This window comes from Plectropomus leopardus, chromosome 7 (genome assembly GCF_026936395.1).
Source record: "Plectropomus leopardus strain MGB_pleo_1.0 chromosome 7, ASM2693639v1, whole genome shotgun sequence".
In the NCBI taxonomy this organism is placed as follows: Eukaryota; Metazoa; Chordata; class Actinopteri; order Perciformes; family Serranidae; genus Plectropomus; species Plectropomus leopardus.
Window position 1 is genome coordinate 22,355,028 of NC_142182.1, and position 17,075 is coordinate 22,372,102.

The 17,075-nt window shown below is 39.5% G+C and overlaps 1 protein-coding gene across 6 annotated transcripts in view; it reads left to right on the forward strand.

Moving 5' to 3' along the window:
* Window positions 1–15,025, forward strand: part of LOC121950129 (alpha-1,3-mannosyl-glycoprotein 4-beta-N-acetylglucosaminyltransferase C-like) — a 66,945-nt gene extending 51,920 nt beyond the window's left edge. For all 6 annotated transcript variants that reach the window (XM_088080210.1, XM_088080211.1, XM_088080208.1 and 3 more), the window contains 3 exons: window positions 12,589–12,722; window positions 13,412–13,559; window positions 13,643–15,025. In XM_088080210.1, the coding sequence (XP_087936336.1) occupies window positions 12,589–12,722; window positions 13,412–13,559; window positions 13,643–14,808 (1,448 nt within the window). In that variant the 3' untranslated portion in view covers window positions 14,809–15,025. The remainder of the gene's footprint in view (window positions 1–12,588; window positions 12,723–13,411; window positions 13,560–13,642) is intronic.
* Window positions 15,026–17,075: the final 2,050 nt, after the last annotated feature.

The window sequence follows — 17,075 nt, forward strand, 5'->3', positions numbered from 1 at the left end:
ACCACAGGCTTAATTCATAGTTAATGTAAGAGTATATATACTATTTTTTCACAGGTCTAATGGATGGCCTGTGAATGGTGGTAACTGAGGGGACTAGGTTGGAGTTTTTGGGGCATTGGTTCCTCTTGTGAAACTCTGCTTTATTTTTTTATTTTTGTGTCTTCATGTTGCAAAAAGTTGCTCTTTGCCACTTATTATTTTTAAAAAAATGTACAAATTCTTCTTCTTTTGTGCCTTTGAACCTACCTGCTCATGTCTGTGCAGAATTAATGAAAGCAAATGTGCGTGATTTGTAGTAAAGAAGAACCCCAACAACACAGATGAAACACTGCATCGACTTCAACCCCCTCTCTGCTGGGAGCGTTGCATCAGCTCTGCTTGCTGACAACCAAACATGCAGCATGGGTGCATGAATATTTGGCACAGTTCTTGCAGCCGTGCCTGTTCCCATGCATTTTTAATGGGGTCTGCCCCTCTTGTCCAACAGCAGGAAGAGGGTAACTGCTGGAGCCTGGAGTCTGAGAACTAGCTGCCCCCCTCCACCTTGATGAATAAGTAAACACATTGAACCAGGCAGAGATGCAGTTGGTAAAACTCCCAGCTCGAAGCAAGATTTGCTTTCTTCTGGAAGAAATGCTGTTTACTAGATGATGATTCCACTGCTCACTCCCTCTGAACTCTATTAATTTTTTTCCTCTGAGTCTGGATCTGTGCACCAACTTTAATTCTGGCCGGGAGATTGCATTTTGCTGCCTCAATCAAACTTGCAGCATCCTTTAATAAGGCACATAGAATCATGCCTCAGCCGTGAGATCTTGCTGTTTTAAAGTTAAGCTGTGTTCAGATTATTTTTTACATGAAATTATTTCTGTTTAAAAAAATGTTAAAACCTGCTGTCTTATTCAGCAGAAGAGCAAAATAATACCGGCCAAAGTTACAGCAATACTGGATATTTCACATGACAGATTTGTGTATTTGCGTTCACTCAGACACTGCAGTTCTCTAAACTCTTTTTTTAAGCATCTTTCATTTCATATCTTTGGTTTTACGGTGTGTAATTCCATTTCCAGCCACAACAGACTGATAAAACAATTGTACACAACCTAACCAATACCAAACAGCAGACAGAAGAAGTTAGTGGCCAGCTGATGAATATAGTGGAGCATTTAGCTGTGAAAGAAACAGATTTATTTCTCAGAGATTGGTGGAGACCAAAAGTAGAGGCAAAAAGAGAGTGAACATTTGACTTATTTTTGTAAGGTTGCCAGAAACACAAATTTAAATGACTTTAAATGTTGCCTCATTAGTTATTCGCTAAGACATTCCCAACAAAAACTTTATAAAGTTGTAATGTGTCCATTGCCCCGAAGCGGCTGTCAAATTCTGTTATACTATAAAGATTGGTCAGCCAAACCATTAAAACCACCGGTAAGTGAAGTAAATTGCATTGATCGTGTTGTTGCAATGCAGCTGTCTGCTGGAAAACCTTGAGTCCTGGTATTCAAGTGGATGCCACTTGATGCACTCCACCCACCCAAACGCTGTTGCTTGCAGACCAAGAAATGGCACTCCTCGATGGCTGTACCCCCCCAATGCACCATGCAAAGGCAAAAACTGCTCTGGAATGGCCCAAGAAACATGCAATACAATACAGCACTTTCACATTACAAGCAGTGTAACTCTGGCGCTGCTCATTGTAGTTCAGCTTCTTACTATGGTGGCCAATGCGAATGGCCGTATCCGGAACCAATGTTTGGTTTGTCCGTTCAGGGCCACTGTAGAAACATGGCAATCCAACATGACGATCTTTGTAAACTAGGGACCTGCTCCCTATATATATTAAACAGCTCATTCTAAGTTAAGAGGAACAAAACAATTATTATTTTCAGGTGATTTTATAGTAAAGATAACATACTTATTACATTAAATTCCAATTTTGACAATATAAGTAAACCCCTAAATCTGACACACTGGTCCTTTAAGATTTAAATTTGTGTTTTCAGGTGCTCTTATAAAAACATGCCAGACAGTCCTACTGAAGTACCTTTTTGTTTTACATCAGTCTTGCATAGTTTTAATGTTAGCATTTTCTTTATGTCTGCGATTGAAAAGTGTTGCTTTGAAGAGCACGTCTACATTAGATTTTGCATGGACGAAAAACATAACTGCATTGACCTCTGTGAGTTGAAAAGTCTGCTTTCGAGCCATGGGACATACACAGGGTGGGGCAAAAAGTATGTTGTTACCACTAGTTGCAATCAAGAGCCAGATTACAGTTTACTCTTCAAGAGTTGTTTTATCTGCAGATGGATTTACTTCATCCCATACGGCTGATTTCATCCACGCCTGTTCCCATTTTGATGGAAATGTTCCTGCTGATGAAAGATGACCTTCCTTTACTCCAGCATGCAAAACTCTTGATTTGCTCTTTGTTTTTTTCCTGCCTTTTACCAAGGAAACAGCTGCCAGTGGCCAGACCTGTCTGAATTCATTCCTTCATTCAGAGATGAAGCAATTTAGATTTGTTTTGTTTTTTTAATTAAAGCCTCGTCTTTATAACCATGATTTTTCTCCCCCTATGTTTTATTTTGGCTCAGTAAGCGTTGACACCATGTTTTCAGGGGTCTGTTTATTATTATTGAAAAATAATCTTGCGTTTCACAGCCTTGATCATTGGGAGGGGGATCATAACCCGTACCACCTTATGTTATTATAGCTCTGTAAAAAGCCTGAAGTTGTTATTTTGCCTAACTGTTGTTCGTGTCAATCAACTTTCAGGCTCATATATTTTTCATCTAGCTTTAATAACGTCTTTAAAACAAGTGTTCCTGACAAATTACATAATAGTCAAAACCATTTAACTATGAATTTGTTTCATATTTTTATTCATTTATTCCAACATAGACATGTTCTCATCAGTGACATTTCATCAGTAGTTTTCCCGCCACACCTACACACACTCCAACACAAACAAACAAACAATCAGCAGGGTCTGTGTGGCTTCGCACACCGCCTGGATGTCAACAGCCAAATGAACAATAGTGTTTACCAAATGGCTTTGTTGTTCAACACACAGGCTTATTAAAATGGCATCTCATTAGAGGCACTGAATAGCTGTTTTATAAGAGATTAATTGCATTTTTTTAATACTGTTTCCTCTCCATTATTCTTCATTGCATATGGATTCACTGTGACCATAACAACCCTACATATTCATATTACTTATTACAGAAGGCTTAGAAACGGTCGGGAGACAAGCAAAAGGCGGAGCCGTGTTGGTGAGCGGACTGATGCAGAATTTCAAACACAAGCTTTTCTGCTCTGTGTTGTGAAATCAGGCTCAGTGTGTTTCCTGTTGTAATAATAGAAAGTCAAAACAGTACATATATCTCACACTGTCCATTCACACTGCTCTACTTTTTGTACAATCAGACTGTGTGTATGCGCATCATGCTGAGGTACAAAGTTTATTTAGTTGCTCCTCTGGAGCGTCTGATCATATCACATGGGCTTCATATGAGTTTATAGTAAGTAACAGCAAGCATTTTCATTCAGATTTGCACAAAAACAAGTTTGTTCCTTTGCACCATGTTTGAAGATTAGATTCAGTACAGCTTATGAAGTACAACCGCTATGCAGCTGGTTAGGGACAAAATGAAGGCTACATCCGCACTAATATGTTTTTCTTTTTTATATGCATAACTATTTCTACGTGAACCCCTGATACTGTGACTGCTAAACCTGTTTTATTTGAAAAAATCTGTGGGTTTGTTTTAGTTGGGCAGAAATTGAAACTTTTGCAATCCCACGTTTACGTCCAAAGTTGGTTTTCACAGTGATGCAAGCGTAAAGCCCACATTATAGTGAGGCGTACATACCACTAATTATTTATCGTTCTTGTGTGAAGAGGCTGCAGCCATGACAGCCATTCACCGAGGATGCACTGTAAGCACAGTAGGTCTGCTCTTTGCTAGACGAACTATGTAATAGCAACAAATTGCCTTACAAAAGAGCCCCACAAGTTTCACACATATCTCTTTATATTGCCTCTGATAAACTGATGAATTGCCTCAGGTTATGTCACTAAAGTCTGTGTCGGTTGCAGTAGCCTGACAAACTACTAGATTAAAAAAGGAAAGAGAGTTTACCAGAACTCTGTAGCCCAGTCTTTATCTCTAATTCAGGCTGGAAGCTTTTGGCCACAGTAGCAGCTACTACAATAGCATAACACGCCCAACAAATATCCAACAATATCCAACAGAACTGTCTGCGGTCAAATTGCATTGCAGGTAAAGTCAGCAACAGCTTTGCCAAGGAAGACCAGTGTGTGGAATAGAAAAGACAATATTTTTGTGCAATGCTAAATAAGTGTATATTTTTAAAGATATATTTGGCATTTCTGTACTTCAGTTTGATGTCATCAGCAGACATATATGATAAATCAGTGATAAGTTATGAAATCAGCTGGTAATGTCACCCAGGCACTTTGCTCCCTTTCTCTTAAAGGAATACTTTACCCCCTTAATAACCACCTGAATATCAATTATTCACCTTACATTTAATTCCTGAAAAGGTCTTTTTGCGCTGTGTCTCTGCGCTGAATGAAGAATCTAAACATGGAGAAAATTGTTGATGAATTGAAATGAAAGGGGTCCATGTTTAACAACAGCAAATTTATCGTCAAACAATACAATATACCACCATCACTTTAGTTCCAGAACCTTCTCAGATAAACATTAACCACTGTTTGAAATAATCAGATCTCTGTAATCAGTGATCACAGTTTTCCTGCAAACTGCAGCTGCACAGTCCTTGTGATTAATGGAGTCATCAGCTCTAAGCAGACTCAACTCTCTGCTTCTGAAGTGTGGCACATGCGTGCAGCGGGCCTGCAGTACATGTAAATTGCATCTGGAGTGTATTTACCTTTCAGGTCAAAGACGAACATGAAAGGCTTTTTCAGTCCCAGTGGTGGGGACTGTAATGAGGATGGGCTCTCCTCAGTAGTCAGTGCTTTGACCCACATTAGCTCTCTGCCCGAGGCCTGCAGAGGCAGGATGGAGATGGAGAATAATAGCTGGATATAGTTTCTAAGACGCGCATTGTGTATTAAATTATATTCACAGAGTTCCAAAAGGCTCTGTGAAGTTCATAAACTAGAGGGGATTTTAAAAAACCATTAACAGCCCCTGGCACAGATTCCAGAGCACATCCCAGCACCACAATGATCGTCTCCAAAACATCTTCCTGCAGAGAAGCATTATCATTATAGGTTGTGGTGGGCGCTGAACTTTCAAGAAATTTGAAGGAAAAAAAACTCACTTCTTTTGTTTATACAAGGTTACACACAGAGGGATGGCCTTTACTTTAAGGCCATTTGCACAGTGTTAAAAGATAAAACGGCAGCAGAAATGTAGAAACATGAATGAAGTGTTCAGAGTTATGTGCAATAGAAGTCACAAAAACTAAACCATGAAAAAAGGAGGCAACAAAACCACAAAAAAAGTGATACATTAATTTTAAAATCTTAAAAGGACACCCCCACATGTACTGTCCTGCTGCCGCAAATACTCACTAGAGAATCAAATGTGTATTAATACACAGCTGAAAATAGTCCTCAACAAATGCAACATTTACTTGCAAAAACTACAGCGACTAGCTTTTTTAGGAAACTGCTCAGCCTTTTTAACAACCTTAACTAGTCAAGTCATAAATACTAGCAAAAAGACAACTGTTGGATTATAAATTCTCAGCTTTATTTGATCCAATTGTAGAATTAAAGAAAAGTGTATATATGCTGATATCTGTTGATGCTGAGTACAGCCCGTTACACATCAGGGCTGCAACAAATAATTGGCACAAAAATGCAAAATATTAATCTGCATCAAAACTGTTGATACCGGCAGTGATGCAGTTTTACGCCAGTTGCAACAGGTCCGCCATTGTTTTGACATGATGTCTGTTCTGCATGTGATTGGTTGGAGCCTTTATTCACAGTGTAATTGCTCAGAAAAATCAACCTTACAGTTTGGTGGTGCACCAACACGCTATGCTCAAGGCACAGAGGAGGAGAAGAGGAGAGGAAGAGCGTGGAGCTACAGCTGCACGCAACTGTTCTCTGGGACTCTTGAAGGCATGTAGAAAGGAAACATGTGTGTAGGAAGCTGATTTTAATGTAAATGGACTTAACATCCCCCAAAAGGCTTTTTTTCCCCTTTTTCATCACTGTGAATTTTATATCTAATTGAAGAACTTCGTGGTAGAAATTGTCTAGAGCAGCATCTGCTTTGTGCATCCAACACAATTTAAACCTCACAACAGAACATGGTCCCTCATTTATACACAGTAAGACGTGTGTGTTACCTCAGCATAGATCACATTAAATCAGAAAAGTTAATTTACAGAAGAGTAAATATTTGAAAGCAGCATCCCGACCCCCTCAGGGAATGTAACTTCATTTTTATGGGTCCATGCTGGTGGTAGCAGATGCCGGGGGCATTATGTGTTTGGGTTGTCCCTCGGTCCGTTCTCCTTAATGTGATATCTCAACACCTTGAAGGAATTTCTTCAGATTTGACACAAACATAAACTTGATGATGAGCTGATTTGATTTTGTTGTTTAAAGGTCAAGGTCACTGTGACCTTGCGTCTGTCTCATTTTTATCAACACAGTACCTGATGATGGCCTTTAGGGAGTATCCTCAGATTTTAGAAATCCATTTTGACTTAATAATGACCTGAGTAAAATCTGGTGATCAAAGGCAAAAAATCAAGGTCACGGTGACCCTAAAAAACATGTTTTTGGACATTACTCAATCATTCATATGCTTAAATTCCACACATGTCAAATATGATGCAATAATGAAGTTCTGACATTTTCTATCCAAAAGGTCAAAGGTCAACCGTGACATCATAATGTTCTGCTGTCCTTGTAACTCGCTGATTGTTCAGATCTTCTGTGCTGCCGGGGGAAGATGTGTGTGAAGCATCCATGTTTTCACAGACATGGATGTAAACTGTGCAACTTGACTGGCATGCGGAGGCGTACAACCCTGCTGCGGTATTTCTAGTTCACTGTTAAGAGGGGTGCCTATTTTTTTTGCTTGAGCACCATTCCCCAAAACATGTGCTGTGCACAGCACTTGATATGTGGCTTGTTGCATTCTTAGTGTGTTTTTGCGCAGCACCTCTGTTGGTATTTAAAACCTCTAGTGGTTGGATTACCAAACTTGCAATTGACTCCAGAGTTTGTACAGCATTTAAGTGTACTTCGATGTGGCTAAATGCTGTTTCTGATGGACATCTAACAGAGCTCACGTCAGCAGTAGCATGTACAGTAAGAACAGTCACCACCTGGTCAACCTAAAGTAAACGCATTAACTAAGTCGTGTTTTGAGTCAGTGCGAACCAGCTGACATATAGATGCATCACTGTGGAGTCTCATGGCGCTGCAGCAACAAGTATCCCATCCATCTTTTGTATTTCTTAATTTATTCAGGGAGGGATTTTGCTGAGAAAGCAGACAATGTTTCATACAGTTACACACTCAGGAGCCTCCCAGTATAACCAAAGTCTCCTACTGGTGAAGACTTTGCTGCTGCTACTGACGCAAATTGGGATTAAGTGTCTTGCTGAAGGGCACCTTGATGCAAGTTGTTGAATTTAAAGCGTCACTCGTTTATTCTCCACAATCAGACTTTCACAGATGGTTCTAGTTATTGACTCTGAAGCCCTCCAGCAGCAAACTCGTCTGCTCTGACTTTCGTTCAGGCTGCAGGCCGTCAATTTTCCAAATTACTGCTCAAATCAGACTTTTTTTGGCTGTTAATCTTCATTTCAGGATCTGTTTCTGATACGACGTGACAGGGATGTTGAAAAAAAACTATGCGTGTGCAGAATCGCACCAACAAAAAGGCATTTTCTAAAACACCTGAGATTGTTCTGCATATTTTGACCTTATTTAGGCTGTGGTTTCTGTCTTTGTTGCATCTTGACAACTTTTTCTGATGTAAGGTTTACATAATAATGGGCTAGAAATGTCGGATTGGATATTGGATGATCCTGCAAAAACATGGATCACGTCTAATGCTAAAGCTTTAAAAGGGCATTCAACCCATTTTATATGAAGATAAGTTTACTCTGCAGATGTCATGCACTGAAAAGCAGATATAGCCTGCCTTTTGCAGCTCTGGATGAGTTTTATGAAGTCTAGCAAAAATAACCTTGATGATGTTTTAAAAGTTAGCTCTGGCTACTACAAAGAAAGACAGCGCTAAACACTGAGGGTGTGGTGTTTGAATTTGTGAGCATTTGTATGGCAGGGGTTGTCTGTTGAAAGGTTTTTTGAGCCTCACCTATATTTGGGACCAATGCTGGAGATCTGCATATCAAAGATACATGTCCACAGACCTATGCAGAGAGGGGTGTGATGCAAATAGGCATGTTTTTGCTGTGTGTGTTATTTATACACTTCTTATTTTGGAAGATAATGAAGTCGTTCATTTCTTGCATGTGTCCTAGACTCCCATGTAGCTTGTTAAAGTATCACAGAGAACAGGGATGTTGTTGACAACAATGATCAGCCTTTCTTCCATTCAGTTTGAAGTACTTTTATGTAATTTAGAAAAGGAGAAGACAACTATATCTCTTCTTTTTTGTGCTGGAATCATAACAATTGTGATTAGAAGTTGTCAGATTTTCAAGGAAGTTTTTTCACTTGGTGACTTTTGAGTGAAGTGTTTTCAGCCATGCTAGCAGCGTGGCTTTGATGACGATGTAGATTGCTCTGGCCCCAGTTGAAATATTTTAACAACTATCAGTTGGATTGCTATAAAATCTGGTGCACGCATTCAGTGTTGGCGATCCTTTGATCTCTCATCCAGCGCCATCATCAGGTCGTAATTTTTAACTGTCTTGTACATTGGTTTATGTACTAATAACTGCAAGACTGTTGACATTCCCATTAGCCCCGGCTTTACTTTTGTTTTGTGCTAATTAGGAAATGCTAGCATGCTAAATTAAGGAGGACAGGCTCCATGCTCCATCAGTGAGCATAGTAAAAAATTACATGCTAGACTTAAACTAAACCAAACTTTATTGGCATCTGGCAGTGAAGTTGTCGATTGAAACCAAGTGAAACCTTTTCCATGTGTCAGTAGTGTAGGAGAACTACAGTGGCTGATGCAAAAAATGTGACTGGAACATAAATATCTAAAGTCAGTGTTTGGTCTGTTGGTTCAAGACTATTTCAGAACAACATGGCGATTTTCATGGAGGAGGACCAGGCCCCCAGGAAGTGTGCCAGGCTTTGAAGCCAACAGTTTTCTTAGTGGCCGAACAGTGAAATTACTACTTGTCATGTGATGCAGAGGGATAAACTAGATTTTAGCGCACTCTAGTGCACTTGCTCTATGGGCCCCACGATGCGGAAGCTGCGGGTAATTTCATGCTACAGAAATCCAGTTTTTATTGCTCGATGCAGCACTGAGCAACATTCTGTCTGACTACATTTGGAAAATCTAGAAGAATCCCATATTAAATAATTTTTTCTCCATATAAGTTGGCAGAGGGTTAAATAAGTTAGCTGCTGGGCTCGCAGAAGTGTGTTGTGTATTTGCTCTATGGGAAGTCAAAGTTTTTTTTTTTAATTCATGCACCACTGAGCAGCTTTTACAAAAATGAATTTGGCCCCATTTCTAACACTGAATCCAGCTCGCTTTATGCATCCATGAGGAGTAGATATAAACGATAACAATTCTTATTTTAAGGAGATTATAAACTGATGAAATCACAGTTATGAATATTGTATTCCGTTTCTGCTAATACATCCCCCTAAATCCTACACACTGGACCTTTGAAGCTTGGGAAAGCTGGGAATTAGGAAATAAACTATAGTTAGATATGATTGGGGCTGTAGGGACTGCGTTAACTCCATTTGGAGTTGAAAGAAACATGGCTGCGCAGCTTTTTGCTCTTTAGACTGATCAGGAAAACATCACATTTCTGTCACATGGGAGGATGAAAAAACTGTGGAATAAACAGAGCGTGTGACTGCTGGCAGCCTTAATGTGCAATTTAAGAGAGCAGCAGCCCCTAATTTAATCAAATGTGCTGCAGTGCTCCAATGACTGAGGACAATTTAGCCCGTACCTGTGAACATAATTTGTCCACAACCTATTGTTGAAACTGATTAGATGTAGATGCTGAGAATATTTGAATCATCCAGTTCAGTTTCATTACTACTATTTCATCCTGAAAATTTCCCTAAACCAAAAGAGTCTGGCTTGTATTACTATTAAGTACTGTTGTAATTCTCCCTTTTAAGGATTAGTGGACAGGACAAAGCTCCTCTCACTCTCTGCTCTGAAGAGACTGTTGTTAATGTGCACTAGTGAAGATAAACCCTGCCCTGGGACTTATAGCAATCTTTAATGCTGAAACTCATTGGTATTCATCTCTACCTGTTTTTATTTTTCTGGCTCTAATCTAAATGACTTCAGTCGTAGAAATGAGCTCACAGGGCACACACGCTGATAATTTGCTGAGAAGAAAAAAAACAGCAAAACAATAAAATAACTTGGCAGAGAAGCACTTTAAACTAAAGCAAACAGTCCCAACAAATGGTGCTTATTTATTCATAGAGGTACCCTCATTTCCATATAAATGTACGTGACCTATGGGAGGCTTGTTTGTTGTTTAGATTCGCTCGGAGAAAGCAAACAAAAATCTAATTTCTTAGCTGTATTTTCTGTTGCGGACAAAGCATGTGGCCATTATTTTGCCTTGTTAGATATTCTTCCGTCGTCTCAAAATCTGATTTTGCAGGCTGCTATCTCAAATAATGCCACGTGTGTGTGGAGGTGCTTTTTGTGAGGACTTTCATAATATTGACTCGCAGCTGTCATTGTGTTTCCACTTACTCCTGCCGCTGCATCTCTCAGGTGGAGCTTTTTCGTGGCAGAAACACAAAATGGCTTACTTCTCTGGCAGATGGTAGATGATTTTTCTCCCCACCTTCGTAAAATGGAACTCGAGCAATGAATAACACAATGAATAATAAGTTGTTTATTGAGTTATTGGGCCCAGCGGCAGCCGCTCAGGCCCATGCCATAATTGTCCCTGTCACTGGGGAGCTCACGGTTTCTCACATTGAAGGCTTCGTTTTCATGTTACGCAACATCAGAATTAGGGAGGGTGTCGTGGGATCAGTCGTTTTTTAGATGAGGTGCCAAATAGGACAGATAGTGAGCAGGATGATTCTTTTTTACTTGTCAACACTATGAGTAAATATCACACTTAAGGAGGCTCGAGGTATTTGTTTTCTATCAAGCGATGCCACTGGTGTTTATTATGTTTTGACACATCAAGCACAAACTGAACAGACGACTGACGTTTCCCCTTATGAGTCCTCAGACGAACGACCAAAATGATCCATTATTAGCAATAATTCTGCTTAGTCCAATGATAAACCTTGAAATCAGCCCTCTGTATCTCTGTGTTAGCCCTGATGGCCGCATCTGTCACGCCGAGTACCTCATCACAGCCCAATTAAAGATGAATATCCATCCAGTGTTGTGATTGATACTTCAGGGCTGCGACTAATGATTCTTTTAATTAAGGCTGTGCTAATCAATAAACAATGGATCAAATGACTGTGATGTGAAGGGAATGGCTCATAGTGAGAGTTACCATCTGACACTGCAGTTCTTCTCAGCTCTGCAGAACGCTTTAGCACATTTTTGCTTGTTGTTTTGGTTTCAAGGCCCACGGCGTTATTGTTTCTTACCGTACTTATCAACCCTGTTTCCAACAAAAAGGTTCTGATAAACACAACCGGGGGGCTGCAAGTCCTTAAAACATCTTAAAATGTCTTTAACACACATTTACCAATAAAAGGTAAAAGTATTAGATTGTCCTAATTCAGGTTTTTAGGAGTTGTTCGAGGCCATAAACAGCAAAAAGAGAGTGATTAATGGACTTGCATTCATCAGGTAGACAGAAACTCAAAATAAATGTTAACCTCCTTGTTTGCTTGATGCAACAGCATAACTACTTTATAGTAGACTTATAGTAGTATCACGGTATAGCAGGGTATTTAAAAATCCCGAAAGTACGTTTTTCGACACCATCATAAATACAGGCTCTACTATTTCTATTAAACTCACTGTAAGTAGTGCAAAGCCCGCATCACCAGCGCTCAGACTACGGTCTCTACTGGTGAAACAAGCAGCTGAGCTGAAAGACACTGCGACACCTTGTGGTAGAGGGATAAGTTACAGGACCGTAAACAGCCGGTGGTCAGCAGACAGAGAGAGACCGTGGAGAATAACAGCATGTTTTTTACATCTCATTTGATGAATTAAGGATTTATTTTGACCAAACTGGAGGTGGTGATTGTTGAAACAGTAGACTTACTAACTACATTACTAGTAAGAGTATCCAAGACAGTTTGGGTGAGTTTTATTTTGTTTCCATGGCATTTAAATGAAATGTGTTTCATGATGAGTTAACGAGCCTTACTCTTTTACTCTTTTACATCTTTCTGTAAGGTTTGACAAGAATTTTTCTGTTTTATCATGTTTCCTGCAGTGGTCCTGAGGCTCATGTGGAAGTCTGTGGACAAGATGAGGTGTTTCAGGAAACGATCCATGTTGCCCTTCCTTGGCTTCCTCATCACCTTCCTCCTCCTCTTCAACCTTTACATGGATGATGGATACGTGCTGGTAAGATTGAAATTTGTTACCAAAACATTGTGACTTTAAATGATTCAATCCAGTCATTAATTGTTTGTTTTTTTTCTCCACTGTATTAATTTAACAGCTTTAGTTTCGTTACAGGTTGAGATTTTTGTACACAAAACATGAAAATGTACAAGAAGAGCTGAAACAGTTATTCGTTAAATCATTTTGTCAAATAACAGAAAATTAATTGGCAACTCTTCATATTCATTTTATGTACATTACTGTACATTTTTGTTCTAGTCTCACAAATATGAGGACTTGCTGCTTTTCCGTTTAATTTAAAATGTATTTTTAATAATTAGTTGTTTATACTGTTCGTTGGACAAAACAAATACTGTGTAGGTGTCACTTTGGACTCTGGGTATATGTGAAGGCATTTATCACTGCATTTTCTAAATGTTTACAAACAAAAAAAATGTTGATTAATGGAGAAAATATAAATTAATTAATTATTCCAGAATTAAAATAATCATTAGTTGCTATCCTTATACAGAATAGTTCAAAATAAGCTCAAACTCAACCAGCTATAACAATGAAATCCTGCTTTTACTTTAATGCATGAGTAATACAATGTCTAATATATAATGATACATGTACGATGTACGTAACATCTGAGTATTTCCACCACTAGTGGCTTTTATTCATTGTGTTCTTGTTATTTTTAATTTCAGGAGGCTGAAAAAAGGCAGCTGGGAGAGACTCTGATGCATCCTGCAAACTCTGAGAGATACGTCCACACATTCAGAGATCTGTCTAATTTCTCTGGGACTATTAATGTGACGTATCGCTACCTTGCGGGAATTCCTTTGCCACGCAGAAGTAGGTATTTCCACCCACGAGAAAGTACTTTGGTGTTAGCTTTTGTTCCATGATGAAGTGACTGAAGTGATTTTTGTCCACAGAGTATCTCACCATTGGTTTGTCATCTGTCAAGAGGAAAAAGGGGAATTACCTCCTGGAGACAATCAAATCCATCTTTGATCAGTCCAGTTATGAGGAACTCAAAGAGATTGTGGTTGTGGTCCACCTTGCGGACTTTGACCTGGTCTGGTGTGAGAACCTGGTGCAGGAAATCACCAGGAAGTTTGCACACCACATCATAGCCGGACGCCTCCTGGTGATCCAGGCCCCAGAGGAGTACTATCCATCTCTGGACGGGTTAAAAAGGAACTACAATGACCCGGAGGACAGGGTCCGTTTTCGCTCCAAGCAGAACGTGGACTACGCTTTCCTCCTCAACTTCTGCACGAACCTCTCTCACTTCTACATGATGTTAGAGGACGACGTGCGCTGCTCCAGGAACTTCCTGACGGCGCTCAAGAAGGTGATCACCTCCAGAGAGGGTTCGTACTGGGTGATGCTGGAGTTCTCCAAGCTGGGCTACATCGGGAAGCTGTACCATTCCAGAGACCTGCCGCGTCTGGCTCATTTCCTCCTCATGTTCTACCAGGAAATGCCCTGCGACTGGCTCCTCATCCACTTCAGGGGTCTGCTGGCCCAGAAAGACGTGATCCGCTTCAAGCCCTCACTGTTCCAGCACATGGGCTACTACTCCTCTTACAAAGGAGCGGAGAACAAGTTGAAGGACGACGATTTTGAGGAAGACTCCATAGACATTCCCGACAACCCTCCTGCCAGCCTTTACACAAACATCAACGTCTTTGAAAACTATGACGCCACCAAGGCTTACAGCACTGTTGATGAATATTTCTGGGGGAAGCCTCCGTGCACCGGAGACTTCTTTGTCATAATCTTTAACAAATCAACTAAAATCAGCAGAATTAAGATTGTGACGGGCACAGAAGACAGACAGAATGACGTTCTTCACCACGGCGCTCTGGAAGTTGGACAGAAGTCTGTGGACACTAAACAGGGGCGGCAGTGCACATCCTACATCACATTAGGAGAGTTTAAAGGTGGAAGCATCGAGGTTAACAACGTGGACCACAAGATCGGCTTCGACATCGAGTGTGTGCGAGTCGTCGTCACTGCCAGTCAGAAAGAGTGGCTCATCATAAGGACTATCAGTTTATGGACCACACAGCCTGTTAGTCAGTTTATAAAGTAACATTTTTAAATAGTCATCTATATGTACAGTATTGATTTTAAAGGTTCATTTTGGACTACTTATGGGATTCAAAGCAATCCATATTTTCTTGGGTTGTTCAGAAATCTGCTGTATGTTTTCAGTGTGAAATATTAAAATGACAAATATGTACAGTATGGAGCCTTTATACGTATGTTCATTTTCCTAAATCTGTATATAAAATTGTTCATACATGGCTGCTTTCTTGTTTTTTGTTTGTGATAGCGCCTTAAAGAGGCATGCCACAGAATCTAAGCTTCAAAACTTTGACTTATAAATGGGCTGTTTTCTAACATTTTTATGCAGCAGCATTTTGTGTTTGGGTTGTATGTCCATCACTCTGTCTGTCTGTCCATCACTGTCTGTCTGTCCATCACTCTGTCCATCACTCTGTCTGTCTGTCCATCACTCTGTCTGTCTGTCCATCACTCTGCCCGTCTGTCTGTTGCATTCTCGTGAATGTGATATCTCAAGAACGCCTTGAGGGGATTCCTTCAAATTTGGCACAAACCTCCACTTGGACTCAACGATCAACTGATAAGAGTTTGGTGCTTGGAGGTCAAAGGTCAAGGTCACTATGAACTCACAAAAGATGTTTTTGGCCATAACTTAAGATTTATACTAATTGTTAGAAACATTTACACAAATGTCTCAGAGGATATAATGATGAAGTGATTACATTTTATATCCAAAAGGTCAAAGGTCAACTTCACTGTGACATCATAATCCTAATATCATAATATTCATAAACACTTTTCTAGCTGTTGTTAAACCATAAATTATTACGCTAGTTATGAGTTATTAAAATCATAACTCAGGAACAGAAGGGGCGATATTTGGTCAGATACTGAAACTGGTGACACTAATCTTGGACGTCCACCTTGAAACTGCACTGGTTGTGTGATGATGTCACAGACATGGATGTAAACTGTGGGACAACTTGCAGGGCGGTAACTCTAGTTATAACCTTGTTGCAGACGTCAAAATCACTTGTCAATGATCAAATTTGAATAATGAGGAAAAACAAAATTGTGATTCAGTCTGATTGTCAGGATTATAAGGAAGTGATTCACCCAGCCTGGATTGATAACTGCCTTTTGCCCGGTGGCTGAAAATAATTGAGAATGGGTTCAGTGCTGCACTGTTTCCTTCATCTAAAATGAAACATAATCTGAAAAGAAAAGGCCAAGGAGGAAAAGTTTTAATGGCTCATTAGAGTGCCCTGCTGTGTGATTCTGTCAGGACTTTTGAGCAGCTGAGGGAGAGCCATCAGAACGAGCCTGAGGACCTGATAATGATATAAGAAGTCGTAATTGCATCTCCATCTGGAAGTGTCAGAATATGCTTTAAAAAATCATGAATTTCTTCAATCAAGTAAAAGGAGTCAGCCAACTGTGTGAGGTGACTTGTTTCTCTACGAATCAGCTGGCAGAATCTTGACAATAATTGCCCGACTCCTTAATGAGTGGAGGTAATTTAACTTTTTTGGAAATAGTTTCCCACTAAGATTTTTATTTTTTGAGGGAATTTTGAGTTTGCAGATTTGGAGGTCACCAAACAGCTGGTACAGCTGACATTTTTCATAGCTTGACATTATTTGTCATCATGTTTAAAAAATTGTTGCCAAAAACTGACCTTTTTATTATGAATCTCAGCCGCATCTGCTAGGTTTGTTTTAAATGTACAGAATTAGTATGAGCTTGGACCATGGATGTGTTACAAGAGCTTGAACTCTCTTAAAACCTTGGTGCCGTGACTTTATTTAATTTGTGTCCTTTGGTGCCATCTGCTGGGTAAAAGACAGATTGATACAAAGAAACCCTCAGAGAGCTCTCTATCAAAAATATCTCAATTATTGATTTGAAAGTGTAAAAACAAAACCTCACATGGTGTTATAAATTGTTTGCATTAGTATTATATTGACCCACCCTGATAAATTTCTAACCCACTTATTTGAAGTGTGTGTGTGTATGTCTGCATGTGTGTGTGTGTGTGTGTGTGTGTGTGTTTTCTTTTATTTGTAGTAAAGAGTGATTTATTATTACATTTATACAAGTTATTACATTATTGGCAGCAATTGCATGTCGATGCATAAATTGACTTTATTTAATCAAATCAACTGAAATTATTAAGATTTTATGACACTTACCAATGTGTTTTTATGTTTTTTTTTTCAATTTTTTTTCATTTATTTTATTTTATTTTATTTTTGTCTATTAAAATAGATAATATAATACGTTTTACAGGAT